At 32.0% G+C, this 18,830-nt stretch overlaps 1 protein-coding gene across 2 annotated transcripts; it reads right to left on the reverse strand.

Annotated features, from left to right (window-relative positions):
- Positions 1–7,290: 7,290 nt before the first annotated feature.
- Positions 7,291–17,422, reverse strand: LOC126726894 (heavy metal-associated isoprenylated plant protein 7-like). 2 transcript variants are annotated; one of them, XM_050432307.1, is made up of 5 exons: positions 17,193–17,422; positions 16,739–16,904; positions 16,061–16,254; positions 12,595–12,685; positions 7,291–7,869 (listed from the first exon to the last, which is right to left on the reverse strand). In XM_050432307.1, the coding sequence occupies exons 1-5, from the start codon at positions 17,199–17,201 to the stop codon at positions 7,541–7,543; spliced, it is 789 nt and encodes a 262-aa protein (XP_050288264.1). In that variant the 5' UTR covers positions 17,202–17,422; the 3' UTR covers positions 7,291–7,540. The 2 variants fall into 2 exon arrangements, with proteins under 2 accessions (XP_050288264.1, XP_050288263.1); XM_050432306.1 differs by lacking the exon at positions 17,193–17,422 and having other exon boundaries at positions 16,739–16,916.
- Positions 17,423–18,830: the final 1,408 nt, after the last annotated feature.

The raw sequence follows: 18,830 nt of genomic DNA on the forward strand, positions 1-18,830 counted from the left end.
CAAATATCACCTTTGAATTTTGATATGAGTATCAATTTGATCATTATAAGTTTATAACTTCACAAGTACTGCACCTTATATGTTAGCATTTTATGTTAAAACTAACAAATTTAGTCACATAATGAATACACGATACTAATGTCATTTCAAAATTATTGATGATATGGGAAAAAAAAATTAAGTGTTTATCATGTGATTATACAAAAGATTTAATTTGTTATAAAACTAAAATTCGGGGTTATTTGTTCAAATCGAAAGTCCATGTACCAACTCACATTACTTCAAAGTTCTAACTTCGAAGGGCTATATTTGTTTTTTTGAAAATGGAAATCATATTTTGAACCATTATTCAGCCAATCACTTTGTGGAAAACCATTCAAAGACTCTCTTAATTAACTTTGCATCATAGCTAAATGATAGATTTATGCAGCATGATAGATAATTTGATATTTGAGAGATTCCATGTTGTACCTATCACTTTGCATAGCATAATGATGATGTTAATTGAGGTGTCTATGCCCCCACTAAATGGTGGGAAAAGCGACTACAAAGGGGTATGGGGTATGTGTATCATTATGCAGAAGATGAACTAAAGGCCCAACTTGGAACCGCTTAAATCAATTCTATTGTCAATATTGTTCATTACTGACTAGTAGTGATGGAACACAAGTTGATAAATTTGTGTAATTCTCTTGCAACACCAATTAATAATGATACATCATTGGCCTAGGTTTGACTTGGGCCATTTTGGAAGGCCTTTTCATTGCTTTATGCTCTGTGATGGCTACATCTCATTTGAAAATGAAAAAGAAGAAGAAGAAGAAAAGGAGCAAATCTGTAAGAAGGTATATGGATGGATTGAAATTATGTTTTGTATGAGTGGCATGAGAAAGCCGATAGCAATGTTTTTATTTACACTAAGCCAGCACTTTCAAGAAAAAAAGGGAAAAAAAAATGAGTGGCATGGAAAAACTCTTTTTTAGATAAATCTAGCCAACATTTAGTTCGCTTTTCGCATGTAATGTTCAAAGTTTGTAAAGGCTGTTCACACAAGAAAAATATCTTCTTCTTTTTTTTCAATATATTTGTCTGGATTAAAGTACCTGACAACTTCTCGGCCTCTCATGATTCATGAGATTTCGGGCTCAAGTCTTTTGTTACATACTAATCTAGTAATCTGATAGTCATAGATGTGAACCCCTTGTTGAAAGCAGGATGGAAGGCCTAATTAATCCAAATTTGAATGTGATTGTTGGGCCTTATTGTTACTTGAAGGTTCGGAATCTTGTAAGGGTCCCCTATAGAAAGACAATCCACCTAGTCACGGCACAAAGTGAGAGAGAACCATAACATTCAGCATAAAAAGTATACCTTTACTATTCTTTACGTTTCACTTACAGCCGCACGGGGTACCACCACCCCACCACAACACTCTCAACGAATGGACCAAACCAGTCTGCTTCATCTTTTTTTCTGCTTAGCCTGAACTTAAGCTATCACTCTCATTCAGCTTTAAAGTTTGATCCACTAATGACCATGTGGTCCAACACAGCCAGCTTGCAATTGACCCATTTGTCTTAAACCTGCAATTGAATACCTTTACCTTTGCACGCCACACGCCATTAATTTGTCTTCTTCAACTTTGTGAATGCCATAATGTCCACCACACCATGCTGTGCTAAAAATACTTCATATTGGGAGTTTTTAAGTCACAATGTAATTTTCCACATGCATTTCAGTTTCAAAGGAGTCCTAAAAGGGAGCCCAAACCAATAGCAAATGCATGTAAAGCGCAAAAGTCAGTGTTGTACCTTGGATTCCTAAATTGATAAATTCAATTGCATGGCTGCATTGATTAATGCATTGTAAACAGTACAACATTTTTCAAGGATAATGAGATTTAATCATTTACTATTATGGTGTTAGCTAGCTGGAGCTGATGAATTCTGTAGGCTCCAGTGTTTATTGGTTCTGAACAGCCCCAGAAGACACAAAGGGGGCATCACGCATGCAAAGAGATGATAGCATCATTTTCTTTCAGACGTTTGATTCTTGGAATTGGAGTGACAGAGGAATCTCATGGCCGTGCATCATTTCATTGATCTTTTCTCGCCACTCGATCTTGACAACAGTAATATGGACCATAGGCATCTTGGATGAGTGGTTCAAATGGTGTGGCATCCATAGAAGATACAAGAAGTGTCCCATTAAAAATGATAAGGCTTCTTCCATTCCATGAGCCATTGTCCACTCCTTTTAAACCTTCAAATTTGTAAATATTTTCTTTGAGTACATGCACTTTTTTGTTTTTCTTTTTTTTGCTTGATGAGTACCTGCACTATAAGCACCATAAGTGGAAATGCAAATTGTTCCCTCCAATCAAATATCTTTCAAATTCATGTTAATATTTTAGGATCACAAACTTGGGCTCTTTTTTCTTCTAGTCCATATTGGCTGCACCATCTCAAAATCGTGATAAATTTTGCTATACCAAAACCATGATCCTTTATGTTTACTATACACTGAACCAAGCAGAAAATAGTTTTCTGTAACCAATGCTAGGCAGCCTACAAAGCTGATAAAGAACAGGTCCAGTGTTGTGAGAGGTTTCTGAGGAATGGGTTTATCTGCTCATGCCCAAGAATATCAAATATCCATGAGGGCTTTGAAAAAACTAATGGACAAGTTAGTCAAACAGTGCTTTTATTTGGTCAAGCCGATCAATGTGCAAGTTCAATTCATAAGAATAAGATATTTTTCTGCTCAAGTCATGCAATGATAGGAACCGTTAGGTAAAGTGTCCAAGGCAAACCCAGTTATGCATGTATGTGCATCAATATGATGTCAGATCAGTTGTACCTCAAAATAATAATATGTGGACAAGCTACATCAAGTACTCTTTGGTAGCTTCTCATCCATAGTATCTAGCTGAGCTAGAGCCTAGTGGACGATAAATTTCAATGCGCATATTACGCAAAAACCTTGTATTATTTTTAGGCATGGTTTCTTTTTTTTTTTTTTTGATGTTGATGGTTTCAAATTAAACTCTGTAATTAAGATTGTTACATATTGGATGCTATAGTTCCTTAGTTTTAAATCAAACCCTAAACTTTTATATCTTATTTGATAAGTATTGATATATTGTCTTGCTACTCTTGTCCGCAAAGTCATCAACACACCCTCTTTATAAGATGGTGGATGATTCGGATCCCAGCTACGTCCCATGAGTTAGGCCATGCAATCTGTTTCCATTGTACCAAGTCAGTCCGTGGGTCCCACAAAAGGTTGAGATTTTTGAGTTTTCAAAAAACTCAACTAGGTTTAAGGGCCAAATAGCATTGTGTGTAAGTTAGGAATTTTCAAATGATAAAAAATATGGATAATTACACTTTACCCACCTGTGATTTACCTCTAATTCTAAGTGCCTACCCGTGGTTTGAATTTTGACACTTTGTCCACCTGTGATTCTCACCGTTATTGTGCCGTAACCCACCTCTCTACTTTCCGTTACTCTAACACAAAAAAGGTAAAAAACAGAACCCCAAATGGATCAAAACTCATTATCTCCCGAAACTCACTCACTCCCAACCAACGCAACGAAGATCCACAACAAAATCCATATAGATTGGAGATGCAAGCACATGGGACGTAAGTACTGACAAATCAAGATCCTCATAAGCCAGGTACCCATTGAGATATACATTGAAGTACAGCAAGTTAAGTGCAGGACTAACAATATCATAGAAATGCAATCGAACCAAGTATTGAGCACCACCTAAACCCACTGGAAAATTCCAAGTGATGTTAAACCTTGAATCCAAATATACACAGCATCAGGTCCAATCTCTTAACTTGCACCTCCAGGTTTTTGTTTTGAAATTTAAATTTCAAACCCTCTAATTTTGATAAGAAAAATCACTTCAAATGCATCTGAATGGTGTATGAAAGTTAATAATTTGAATTTATTTTTTCTTTATTTCTTATGGGTATTTTTTTTGGCTTAAATTAGAAGTCAATTTGAGTTTAGAATGTCCTCAAGAACGTGCTCCAGTTCCTCAGCTCCCGGGGGGACCGCAACGCCGCCTCATTAGTCTGCAAGTCGTGGTGTCAAGTCGAGGCCCTGACTCGATCCGAGCTCTTCATCGGGAACTGTTACTTCGTCTCGCCTAGATGGGCCATGTCCCGGTTCCCTCGGGTTCGGGCCGTGGCCATCAAGGGCAGATCGAGGTTCGTCGACTTCAACCTCATGTCGCTGGAATAGGGGGCCCACTTCGCGCTGTGGGTCGCCGCCTTGAGCTTCGCCTATCCTTGGCTCGAAAAAAGTCTACCTGAAACGCATGTCAGTCACCAACGAAGATCTGAAATATCTCGCTGAGTATTTCCCTTCCTTCAAAGAACTCGTCCTTGTTTGTTGCGATGGCTTTGGTACATGTGGCTTCGCCGTAATAGCCAAGAAGTGCAGGTACTAGAATCCGAATCAAAACCCGACAGAGACGCCAAATCCCGATGCCACCACTCGGTTTCACTGCCTGGGTTTGTGACTTGTTTGCAGTTTTGGTGGTTCAGCAGTCATGGGTTAGAGTTTGTGACTTGTTTGTGATTTGATTTTGGGTTTGTGATTTGTTTGTGGTTTGATTTTGGGTTTGTGACTTGTTTGTAGTTTTGGTGGTTGGGGTTTGAGATTGTGGGTGGTGGTGGCTATGGCAGTGGGTTGTGGTGGCTGGTGGCAGGGGCAGTGGGCAGTGGGCAGTGGGTTTCGATTTTTTATTATTGATGATTTAGATGTTTTATTTTGGGTTCAACTTCCTATAATTTTTCAGATTTTTGGTATGTTCTTCATATTCAAGATTTGAGTGAGAGCGATATAGGTTTTTGAAAAACTTACTGCTTCATACTAAACATATGTAAAGAGAAAAAAGTTTCAGATGCCAAATTGATCTTTGCTTTTTTCATTGAAATTGATCTTTGCTTTTTTCAATCCATGTTTGTGTATGTTCTTCATGTGTTTGTGTATGTTCTTCATGTGAGGAGTGTTTTGATCCGTTTGGGGTTTTGTTTTTACATTTTCTGTGTTAGAGTAACGGAAAGTAGAGAGGTGGGTTACGGCACAATAACGGTGAGAATCACAGGTGGGCAAAGTGTCAAAATTCAAACCACGGGTAGGCACTTAGAATTAGAGGTAAACCACAGGTGGGTAAAGTGTAATTATCCCTAAAAAATAAGTTATAGGATGACGAGTTTTGAGTAATGATTTTTGGGTGATGAGTGATGAGATATCAATCACTCACCATCCAAACAGGGCCTTAGTCTCCACGAACCCAGATAATTCGGAATTGGTGCATATTTTGATATGTTAGCTCATTTTCCCCGCATCATGTTTCAATTAATTAAGCAAAAGGAATAGATTTTTAGGATGATGGTTAGATGATGACGCCTATATAAAGAACTAGCCACGCTCACAAGTTATAAGAGAAAAGCCTAGAATTTTCATTGCTAACTACTCTTTTGGGTGTTTGTGAGTTCTATTTAAGCATTAGAGGAGCTTAGGCTGACACAACACCGCTCTCTGGATGGGTGATTTTTGTGTACAAGTCTTCCAAACCTCCAGTTTTGGACAAGTGGTCCATTGATTTCTTTTGTACATCATTAGTATCAATTTAAGCTCCCAATCAAACTCAAGCAAATCCAAAAAAATTCAAGATTTAAATTTATACGATTTTTAAAACTCCAATTGAACCTATAGAGAAACTATAAGATTTAATTTATGATAGTCTTAAACTTTAGTGTTTAATTTGAAACCTTTAAAAATATAAGATTAAATTTGAAACCATTCTTAAAATATTTGTATTAGGAGTACTATTTAAGAGGTTAATTTTCCTAATTTGGATTCCTATTTTTGGATGCTCAAAATACCCTCAATTTCACTTAGGAAGTTAAATAATAGGGTTAGACATGTCAAATTACTAATTTAAAAACGCCTAAATTTTAGATAAGTTAAAAAAAAAAAAGTTTTTTTTTTTTTTCATCCACATTTCTTTGTCAATTCAAATTTCAAATAAAACAAAATTTTTTTTAAAGAAAATAAAACTGCTCTTTTTAGATTTTTTTTTTTTTATCTATATTAATATTTAATTAAGGAGTTTCCCTTGTTTGAATTCATATTTTTTTTATGTCCAAAATATCCTCAAAACATAGAAAATTATGACATTAAACTCAAAAAGAAAAAAACCATCGCCACCCCTGATTCATATAATTTACAATTTTTTTGTTTTTTGTTTTTTGTTTTTTTTTTTTTGGCATGAAAGAATTGAATGAGTTAGACACAGTTGCAGAGTTCACATAAAATTTAATTACAAATACGTGAAGTGAATTAAGCCCAACATGTCCCAATAATCTACAGTATAGCAAAAAGCCGGACAATTGTCCTAACATGTTCCTGCTGTTGAGCTCTCCATTACATGCCAAGGAATCAACACACTAACACGTTGGTTTCTTAATAAATATTTCCGGTCACGGTTGTGCCACAAGGGATCTGCAATCCAAAAAACTTACTAATTAAAACACAGACCATATCAAACTTTAACCAATTAACGGCTAGTAAATGCTAAAGGCCATAGCATATGGCCCAACGCTTTATTTGCTTAGATTGAGAAAAGTGATCCCAAGAGATAATAAGAGCTATGGCTAGACTATGGGCCTATGGCTGAGCTTGAGAGAACAAATAGGGTTAGACTTTAGAGGGAGAGAGAGCTAGGTTTGAGAGAAAAAGAGAGTGGGGTTACGGACTAGTAAGGGAGTGTGGGGTCCACTCTCATGTGAATGGAAGGATGCGTGCATTTGAAACAACATTGTATTTTATCTTAGGGAGGAAAATTAGGATCCACTCTCATGTGAGTGTGAGGATGCATGCATCCGAAACACCTTGTATTTTATCTTAGGGAGGAAAATTGTTAGGAATTGTGATCTTGTGGTGACAAATACACTGACGGTTAAGGTGGCAAAAGATGAGAGAGAGGGGTACTGAATGATTGTACGATTTTTTTAATTTTTTGTTTTATGTTAATTTATTTGTAGAATTGAATTGATTGTATGTGATAGTCTCTATACTATTATTTGGAAAAATCTAATGTGGCAAACTACTATTGTAGTAAAGATCCAAATTAAATTTATTCTCAACTTATTGTTCAGAGTATAAAATAGTTAAAATTCTTAGGATCTTTTTATTTCTAATCAAGGGGTCCCATGAATTTCATTGTCTAAAATACTATTAATGAAATAAACACAACTATCTGTGCCAAATTCTTAGATACAAAAACTTAGGCCAACATTGCTCAGTACTGCCAGTTTTTAGAGATGTCCATAGTCCACAGGTACATACTTCAAACCTCAAGACGCATAATATTTATATGGGATGCCGAGGTCGGCATAGCCCCCTTGATTTCTGTTCTTGCCAATGTCTTATTAACATATCTAAGTACATATTAGAAAATTGCATAGGGCAGACTAAAACTACATCAAAGGTACATACATATAGCATTAATCACATAACAGAGCAAGCATTAGGATTCTCATCACTGAAAATCTGAGGAGGATATGCATACGTATACTCCAAGTACTTGGGTGGCAAATATTCACTTTTCTTGATATCACTCTTCTTGTCATCGTCTCCCTTGCCTTCTTCACCATCTTTCTTTTCTTCTTCCTTCTTCTCTTCTTCTTTCTTCTCTTCTTCCTTCTTTTCTTCATCTTTCACTATTGAAGCCTGCTTCTTGGTTCTCTTGTACACATAATCAACCAGCATTGTTGGTTCCACCACTCCCTTTACTACTACCTGATCATTAGCTAGGTCTGTTGACACTGATTCAACGCCTGCAGTACAGTCCAACTTCTCAAAGTGCATCCAATAGGGACTTCAATACAGTTGCTAACATATATAGTGTGTGTTCTTTTTGGTGCTCTATGGCTACTACAGTGGTTAATATTGAACTATTGGGAATATTCATGAATCATGATTATAAATCAACAACTTATATTCAAGCTGTTCGACATGACTTTCGCTGTTATGATCAACCATTACTAAGACCTAAGGAAATCCTCGTTAAGTTTCTTTTCATTTATACTTGATTAGCATAGCATCATCTTTTACAAGTGTTTGTACCAATATGGATTTTATTTTATATTCTTACATTCCCGGAGTCTCATTTGTTAGAAAGCACTAAGAGCATTCACAACAAACTGATCAAAGCTCTCAAAATGCTAAAAAGTTATTTTTTAGCAACACAAACAATAAAATGCATCTATATCAATGGTGCTCAAGAAAAAGTTGACCCATGTAATCGGGTGAGGGTTAAAACTGGAGTAAACCTTGGAAGTTTGGTTGTTAAAATGAGAGAATTATGCTCAAGCAAAAGTTGACCCATGTAATCTACCATTTATTTCTACATGGCATCCAAGTTTAGGCATAAAAATTACTCTTTTTTTTTTTTTTTTTAGAAGAACACATATAAATTACTTGAGTGACCGTGGTTATCCACCCGTTCAGATTTTATTTTTTTCTTTTTGAGAAAGACAAATTTTCTTTTTTTGAGAAAGACAAATTTTCTTTTTTTGAGAAGACATCCTTTCAGATTTGATTGGCTTTTAAAGTCCTAACCTAATAACAAAAAGGAATATTAAATCTACTACTAATATAGTTAAAAAAAAAATTTAAAAATTATATGACAATGAATATGATTAGTATTACATCAACAATATAATTAATAAATGGAAAATACTAAAATTAGTTAACAATGAATGTGATTAATATCACTTCAATAATATAATAAATATCCTAATTACTTTTTTTATAATTGCTGACATGAAAGTTTTTTTTTTTTTTAAAGAGTTTCAACTTATGGCATCCGCTCCTGATGATAGATCTTTATCATCAGTTCAAAACACCAATCAGTTTTTGGTGTAGGTGGGGATTGAACTCCATACAACCATCAGAGATTTTACCAGTTGAGTTAACTAGAATCCACTGATGACAAGAAAGTTGAAACATTGGTTTGTAAGTTTTATATAATGAAATTTGTAATGTCCTTGATTACTTTTTCTTGTTGTGCTTAAAATAACATATTAAGTTGTAAAATTTGAATGATTTTATATAATCCATTTCACGTATAAAAACCGAAATATATTCACACGTGTGTGGAGTTTGGACTTTGGATTGGGTTGGTATAATTGGATACAAAAAGATAACCGAAAGGAATCGAACAAATTTTATCCAAATTAAAGTAAAAAAAGTGATTGACAGTTGACATGCAATACGAATAGATTTGATTGCATGCATCACTATTAAAGAAAAGAATCTTCTTCAGGGGAGAATTATCTTTTGATTAGAGCAAGAGCAATTAGTAAAGAAACACTTGTAATCAACTTCATTGTATAATCAACTTCTTTTTTTCATATTCATTATTATTCAGTCCACTAAAGAAACAAAACTAGCCAGGCTAATCCAAATATGATGTTAGTCTTGAAACTGATAGATAATAATCATTGTCAAGGAATTGCGGATTTTGAGTATTCGACTTTTCAAAAAATTTCCTCTGTATTTTAAGTAAAAATTTACTTTTATCTATTTTAGTTAATTGCGTTAGTAAACACTCAAATCTGATTCTCTATTCTATTTTCTTTTTTATTAATTTAAATATTATTTATTCTTTTTTTTTTTCACTTTTCAAAATACAAAATGCTTTTTTTTTTTTTTTTTTATATCAATTACTGAGACACTAAATATATATAATAATAAAATAAAAACGTGTTTAAAGAAGCAAAATAGTAAAATGTTATTTTAGAGGATATATAGGGAAGCCAATGTGGAGGTGTTTTTTTGGGATTCACCCTTTAAATTGATCTCTTATTGTATTTAGGGAGATTAATGTAAATGCCCTTAAACACTTTTGAAACAGAGAAACGAGGTGAGCCCCTAGCTTTTTAAATCCTCCTCCACCCTTATATACTTAAAAAAAAAAAGTTTTATGTAAATTTTATCTAATGGCCCGCTGATATTGTATTTTTTTTTTTAAATAGCATTTTATGTAAATGACTACTACCTTATTTTCTTTTTCTTATGTAAATGATCAGTTGATTACATCATTTTCTTGCACTTGTTACTTCTATAAGATACGTAACTCGCTCTTTTTTATTTCATCCAAATTTGAGGTTTACATGTTTAGCTACCAAAAACTCATATGTTCATGTGTGGATTTGTTATTTTTTGAAGTTAGCCTCATGACACTTCTATTTATATCAGTTTTCTAAATGCGTAATATTAGTAAAAATATGAGTGAGACGTTTAAAACTCTTGGTCTAAGATGGTTTTCAACAAAATCATCGTTTAAGCATGAAACTAATAAAAGAATTAAAAAGGCAAAAAAGTAACCAAAAGAATGACCTACCAGAACTCATTAGGAACAAGGGGCATCCAATTTTCCTGTTCCTTGTTGTGTGCTAGCGTTCTTAAAAAATTCTATATTTTAAAAGAAAATGAGAGTATATAGATATTGGTGAAGTTTTAAATGGTTGTAACTGTTTGTCAGTGGATAAACTTTTTGATTGGTTTAATGAATAAGTTTTAGTTGAATATAACAGCTTGATAGTGGGTTTGGATGAGGATCGTTATTTAAATTGAAATTGAAACATGGGATGTTTAGATTTCTAGACGAGGGATTTTTTAAATTTGTAATTTTATTTATCTAACCCGATTATTTAAACTTTTCAAATAGATAAATTTGGGGGTATATTGGGACATGAAAAATTTAGAGTCCACGATTTGAAAGCTAGCTTAAAAAATAGAAACTACTTAAATAATAGTATAAATAAATATGGGTCAGGATTAGGTCCAGTACTTTTAGTGCAATGGACTCGGTCAGATTGTGACACGTGTTCAAAAATGGACACATGTTACTATTTTAACAGATTCAATGCCACTGAACACTAAACCCAAACTGCTCCCAATAAATATATAGATATAGATAAATGATTGAATCATTATTATTTTTCTCTAATTATTAGTTCATTAAACCAAAACATATTCAGTAAATATTTTTAATTGAAACTTTTTTTTTCAAAAAGAAAACTTTTTTTTTGTATTTTTCTATTTGAAGAATTAGAGAAATGGACACTATGTTTTTATTATTATATTTTAGAAGAAATGAAAATTAAGAATATGTGGTTCAAATTTAGAGATTCTATTGCATTTGTTATCTATGAAAAACAAGGTCTTAAATTTATTTATATTATTATTATATTTTTTCTTATATAGAATTGTATAGGTTTAGACATGTAAAGTGATTTTTTAATTTAAATTATTTAACATTGATTATTACTCTAGAAACTCCAAATCTCAGTTTTCAAATATTTACTTCTGTCATGGCCTCCTATCATTATAAATTGAAGGCCCACAAATTACCTTGGCCACCTAAACTACAAAAAAGATCTAAAAATTGCAAATGGCGTTAGGCCCAATGGATCAATAACTTTTTTTTTTTCCCTGAATACATAATTTCTATTTTTTTCCCAAAAAAGTGATGTAAAAACTTTCCTAAAATGGATTGTTAAACAATGCCCTAAGAGTACTCGTTAACATTTCCTTATATATATATATATATATATATCTAAAATAGATTTCTACTCTAACATAATCTAAATGTATGTATGTGAAGTTTATTTTCGAAGACTTGAACATGGATTCTTGTCCCTTACACTCCACAAATGTTTATACTTGTAGGGTGACTATCGCACTAATATAGCGTTTGGTACAGGGTAATGTTTTAGAATTCTCAAGAATGTTTAAAGATTCCCATATTTGGTTGCAAATTGCGCTAAGGAATCAGATGCCAGGGGAATTTGGATTCTCCTTTTAAACCCCTCTAAGTAGAAATGTGGATTCCCTTTAAAATATGTGAGTATCCAGATTCCTAAACTTAAAATAAATTGTATTTTTTATAAATTGGCAATTTTAACCCTTTTTCCTTATCATTTAAGCAATTAAGATAAAATATTAAACCGAACATTCAAATCTAAGAATAGAATGGGAAAAATAAATAATTCATTTAAGATTCTTGGGAATAAACCAAATATTATCATCTCACATTCCTAAGAATCTTAAGAGATTTCTAATGAAACTAAACATATGAATAGCTACATTCCTAGGCATCCAGATGGAAAGGAATCACATTTTTAAGAATCACATTTTTAGGAATCTGAATGCCAAGAGTAATATGAATTCCTCCATACCAAATGCCACATAAAGGTTCGCAGTGTTATATCAGTTCCATTTTAAAGGCAAGGGATATTGTTCTTTACCTTTTTACCATTTAAACTGTTCACTTAATTTTGTATTTGAGAAACCAGATAGGAAAAGTGTGGTGACTTTCCCAATTTAATGGAATAAAAATAAAAAATAAAAAAATAAGGCAATTTTTGTGAGCATGTATACTCTGATTTGGGCATAATCTTTAGGGTAGTGTTAGACGATTAGAAGGTGACATCATGATCTAGTAATTTTAGATAAGTAAGAAATGATAGTGATTAATGACAAATGTACCGTACCTTTTATCTTTCTGATTCGCTTCTGTAAAACTTGAGCGCATGCTTCGCAATGCATTCGAACTTTTAGTACAACTGTTACAACAGCAGGAGGCTGACAAAGGAGATTCAATAATTTGGTCAAATACAATTATTTCTAAACAATTAGTCTTTTTTTTTTTTTTTTTTTTTTTTTTTCTATAAATCTTTTCTCATTGTAGTGTCACTAATAAATATTACTAAGAGGCTAAGATTACTTTAGAGTTATGTTAAAACGGTGTCTTTAGAGCATTTATGAATATACTATTTTTTAAAAAATTGAATATTACTTTCATGGTAAATATAAAAAGCAGCAAAAAAAAGTTAGTAATTTTTTTTTTTCTTTTTTGATAAAAGTTTTAAAAAATAGTTCTTAAACCAATGCTATTAAAAGTTAAAGCATCTATTAATTTTTCCCATTACTTAATTCAAAAACCCTAATAAGTACATTAATAAAAAAAGAGTGGGTAGTAGATGTTCAATGTCTTAACAATGATAAGGTGTTTGTCTAATGATTCATAAGCCATATTTAATTCTTCATATTTATGAGTACGATCAAGTTTGATAACTTTTGATCATCTTAAAATCCATCTTATATTTAAACAATGTATGAGAGGAGTAAATGTTTCTTTTAAAAATATTAAAAAGCGTCAACTAATTAAGTTACAAGACTCTTAACTAATTAAAGTATTTTGCGAATCCTAAATAAGCTTGTCATGTCATGCAAGTATATAGTACTTTATTTCTTTGATTTTTGGGGTAGCATTTTAATGAACAATTAATGTTTGGTCCAACTACTCTTGTTTGAATTACATTTCGTATTGTGGGGTGGGCACTGGGCGGCAAGTAAACTGAAGATCCCAAAATAGGGTTAGGAGGTAACTTTCAAAGGACAAGAGTACAACAATTATAAACTTTGACTAGAAGACATGCTCGACTGGACTATTCAGAGAGCTCATATTTTTCTTATTTTAAACACATTTAACACCAGCAAAAAGCACTAATATATTAACACAAAAGCCAAAAGGATCAGTTAATGTATGCTCTAAAGACTATCCTTTAATAGAAAACCTTTTAAGGATCAGTTAATGTATGCTTTAAAGACTATCATTTTATGAAAAATTGAAAAAACTATCAAATCAGTTAGTTATTTTTTTTATTCTCAAAAAAAAAAAGCTAGTTATTTTTTCATTTTTTTTATAAAATGTCAAAATAGGGTTAGGAGGTAACTTTCAAAGGACAAGAGTACAACAATTATAAGCTTTGCCTACAAGACATGCTCGACCGGCCTATTCAGAGAGCTCATATTTTTCTTATTTTAAATACATTTAACACTGGCAAAAAGGACTAATATATTAACACAAAAGCCAAAAGGATTAGTTAATATATGCTTTAAAGACATACATTTAACTATCCTTTAATAGAAAATTTTTTATGAAAAATTGAAAAAACTGTCAAATCAATTAGTTATTTTTTTATTCTTTTATAAAAGGTCAAAATAGGGTTAGGAAGTAACTTTCAAAGGACAAGAGTACAACAATTATAAGCCTTGCCTACAAGACATGCTCGACCGGCCTATTCAAAGAGCTCATATTTTTCTTATTTTAAATACATTTAACACCGATAAAAAGGACTAATATATTAACACAAAAGTCGAAAGGATCAGTTAATGTATACTCTAAAGATATACATTTAACTATTTTTTAATAAAAAATTTTTTATGAAAAACTGAAAAAACTATTAAATCAATTAGTTATTTTTTCATTTTTTTATAAAAAATTTTAAAAAATAATTTACTAACGCATACCTTAAAGCATCGTTAAGAAAATCCTAACACAAATATGAACTTTAAAGTTTTCTCGGTCAATGTCGTATATGTTGATTTTCATTGTGGGTAAATAAAAGGAAAACTAGAGAAAATTCTCCATATTTTTGAAGCATGAAAAAAACGATACTCTCTCTTCCTCCCATAAATTTACTACATTACTCTACTATAAATGAAATAGTAAAAAACAATTTTCTCCGCTAAACTAGGCACGAGTGGAAGGGGGGGTGAAAAACCCGTGATGGTTGCAGTCCAGTACATATAAGTTTTGGTATTTGTGGGTTGTGGTTTTGGCCTAGCTAGCCCGTGACAGTCATTGTAAAATGTGCCTAGCTATTTAAGTGGGGTCAATGTTTTGGGGCCTTGGGAGAGCGAAAGAGAAGTAGTGGGGTTAACCTTTGCTGCCCATTTTGTTTTGTTACTTTCATGTGTCAGCATGAAAACAGTGGCTACAACCATGCAACTTGCAAGTGGGTTTGTGGGCTGGAGTCCAAAGTCGATAGGAAACTTTACATGCCTTCATTTCATTATCACCTCAATTTTTGAGACTGTTAGACTGTGGTGAGTACATAGAAATGTAGATGGCAAGGTAAGTAGAGGAGAGAAATTTGAAATCAATGAAAAAAAGGGAGGGAAAGGAAATGGGAAGGAGTGATGATGCCAATGCGATCCTTCTAGATCATTTGAAAATACGAGAGGAGACGGAAGGAGACTTTAACACACTATAAATTCTATTAAAAAAGTATAATAACTTTTAAAATATAATGAGGCAAATTATGCTGCATAGAACATGTTTTCATTCTCATGAGCAACATGGAATAATCACTTTCCTTTTATATAACAAACACACAAAGAAGAAAGAAAGAGAAGAAAAAAAAAAAGATTTTGTTTAAAGTTTAAATAGATTTGTGAAACTTATTTTGGTACTCACATTAAAGATCATTTAGTTAGGTCCATAATAATAAAATTAGATACTTGTAACGTCCTTTCTTTCTCTTTTTACTTTTTACCACCCTTTCTCCTTCTCTCTCTATCATTTGCATTTTTTTATTTCTACCAACAAACAGTCTCATATGATAATCATTAAATTTATGATACCTTGGCTTGATGGTTCTTTTCTATCAAAATATTAATAATTTTTTAAGATGATGTTAAATTGAAGGGTCTTATCAGAGTCCATGAATGATTATTCATTGATTGAGCTGTCGAATCCAAAAAATTGGACGCTATCATATATATATATATATATTATGTAGGTTCACAAGTTTTTTTTTTTTTTTTTTAAATATCTATTTTAATTTAAGTTAGAATTCAATCTTCTATTCATTGGCAATAATAAACTTTATCACCATACCTTTTTTTTTTTTTTTGATAATCACTTTATCACCATACTTGTACTTGATATCTTGATATACTTTATACTTAGTACTATATGGTACACAGTTATTATTATTATTATGGTACACACTTATTTTTATTATGTACCCTATCTAACTAATCTTAACTATTGGTATGATTGTAAAAAAAAAAAAAAAAATCTGTAAAATTCTCTGCTAGAGTGCCAGTATGGTTAATTTATTGAAACAGCAAATTACTTGTGTGAACACTGTCCATCTAAGAATTTACCTCTTCTTTCTTCTCTTCCTTCTGTTCCTTGTTTTCTTCTTTGTTCTCCTCGGGGGGTTTTGGCAAAGGTGAAATTATCTCCACCTTCCTTCCACTTTTCTTTTGTAGCCTTTCGCATACCTTTATTGGGTCTGCTGCTTTACCTTTCACCACCACTTTGCTGGTCTTGCTATCTGTAGTTACCTCCTCCACTCCTGTAACAAAAGTTATATAATTATTAACATTGTTAACTTTTGCAGTAATCTTTTTCTATGGTAGGTAAAAATAGGGAAAAAAAAGGTGCACATAAATTATGTTCTCTCTAATTAAAAAACGTGTTAAACATTTCTAAAATTATGATATATTTTCCAATCTCAGTTAAATACCAATTCTTGTTGGCTAATGAACGATGTTATATATGCCCTCTAAAAGGTTTTATAAAGTAATGATTAAGAGTTTGGAGCAAAAACAAAAGCGTAATAATGATTAAGAATATGCTTAATGGATCTCATGTTACAGGTATTTACTTTTTTTTTTTTTTTGATTGGTACAGGTATTTACTTAAAAACAAAAAAAGATAAAAGTAATGGCTAGCTAGAAACAAGGCCTCTCCCTAGTCCCTACATGCATTTCCAAATTAGATAGGTGAAAAATTCAAAATGGCTTTAGAATAAAATGAGTATAAGGAAGTGAAGTGACCTTCAAATCCCTTCAAGGCTCTTGCCACTTTCCTAGCACAGGCTTCACAATGCATATCAACCTTGAGTACAATCTCTGGTGGTTCGTCTTCCTTCTTTTCTTCCTTTTTCTCTTCTTCCTTCTTTTCTTCTTTGCTTTCCTCTTTCTTTTCCTCTTCCTTGTTCTCCTTCAGTACCATAAAGAAAATATCATGAATATATACAAATATCAGAAACTTGAGCTTTTAAATATCTCTCCCATAACATATATAAAATTATAAAAATAACCTACATATATAAACACAAAATACATGGAACCAAGCTACAAACAAAATCATTTTGACAGTTAAGAAGATCAAACAAAGAAATTAAGTAGTCCTTGTTCAAACAAACAATGATAGAAAGAAAGAAAAAAATGTACACACAAAAATATATAAAAAAAAAAACAATTTCTGTGTGATAATAAAAGAACTTACTTCACCCATATCTGTGATGCTTTTCAAACTCTGAAAGTTTTCTTCTTTGAGATAGTCTAATGAGAAAGGCTGTATGTTATGGTAGCAATGGAGGCTGTTCAAGCTTCTCTTTCTCTCGCTGTCTCGGCGTCCCTCTCTCTCTTTCTATGTGTGGTGGTGTGTGGGAGAGAAAGAACATTTAAGTAACATGGGGATTCTGCAAATCTGAGGTGGAATCGTTTAATGCAGCCTAGACATTACGTCCTTAGCTGACTCAGCTTCTCACAAAATTGCCCTTCATTTCCTTTCAAATGACTTTGCATGTCGTACTAGTACCACATTAAAAGAGTAGGACAACTTGGTCAAATAGTTCCTATCTACAATGTAGAGTATAGTGTAGTCCAATATTTTTTGTCATGATATTTTTCTCTTTTTTCTTTTTCTTTTTTGATGAATTCATCATCTTCTTGATCTGATACATATCTCATCTAGAGTATAATATAGATAAATTTTAAGGAGATAACTTTCAAGGATTTTTTATGTAATTAGTTGGTTTTGTGTTAGATTTAAAAGAATAGTCAGATATTCAAAAAGTTTTGGACATTCGAGTTCACATAACAAATATATATATATATATGCTAAAGGCAACTTTTTCTATGATTCATTAAAATGATTTTTTTTTTTAAATATCACTTTTATATAAATACAAATCATTTTGTCCCATTTTGATTGTTTCACTCCATAATTATTAAAACCTAATTAGGCATTAACTCGATCTACAAGTCAAGTTACTAAGTCATTAGTTCATCCCTTGCTGGTTGAACCCCATTGTTAAATAAAAAATATATAGGTATTTAAATAAGTTTGAGAAATCAAAAACATAAATATGTAATTTGAACAAAAAAAAAAAAAAAAAGCATGTCTAAATTATTAATTAGAATTAACTTGCCACCTAAATAATCCAATATCAAGATTTCACTAATAACAACACTAGAAACATAAAATAAAATGATGTCATAGAATCACATCCAATTATTTATTAAATAAAACCATATTACATGTCTTCAATTTTTTTGAAAAAAAAAAATCTGAAACTCCGAATCATATTCTATGCACATTGCACATCTCAGTAGTTGGTCCAATCTCATTGATTATGATATGAGGTAAAAAAAAAAAATTTGAAGTTCTATCTTCATTTAAAAACTCCAATGCATGAACCTCATTATAAGATCTTTCATTTTCAATACACTCCTCATTCATAAATTCATATTAGTTACTAGTATCTCCATCATCATTGTCATCATCTTCAACCAACTCTTGAAAGTTTAAGTTATTATCTTATACAATTTTTTTTTTGGAACAATTATCTACACACATTGAACTTCTTGTATAAGGCCACAAATGAAATAAAAAGAAAAGTACATGTACTAGCACAAGTAAATTTTGCAATTAACATAACAAACAAACGATTATCATTTTGGTTTTTTTTTTATTCATTCAAGCTGCTAATTCATGTTGGAGTATCTCCAAGTCCTCTACTGTCAAACTTTGTGGCTCATCCTCTAATACCCAATTAATATTCTCATTTTTTTAATAAAAAAAAAAAATCAAAGTTTATAGGATCGGAATTAATACTTAGTAGAGTGGGTTTCACTCTAT

The sequence above is a fragment of the Quercus robur genome, chromosome 5 (assembly GCF_932294415.1).
Source record: "Quercus robur chromosome 5, dhQueRobu3.1, whole genome shotgun sequence".
Taxonomy (NCBI): Eukaryota; Viridiplantae; Streptophyta; class Magnoliopsida; order Fagales; family Fagaceae; genus Quercus; species Quercus robur.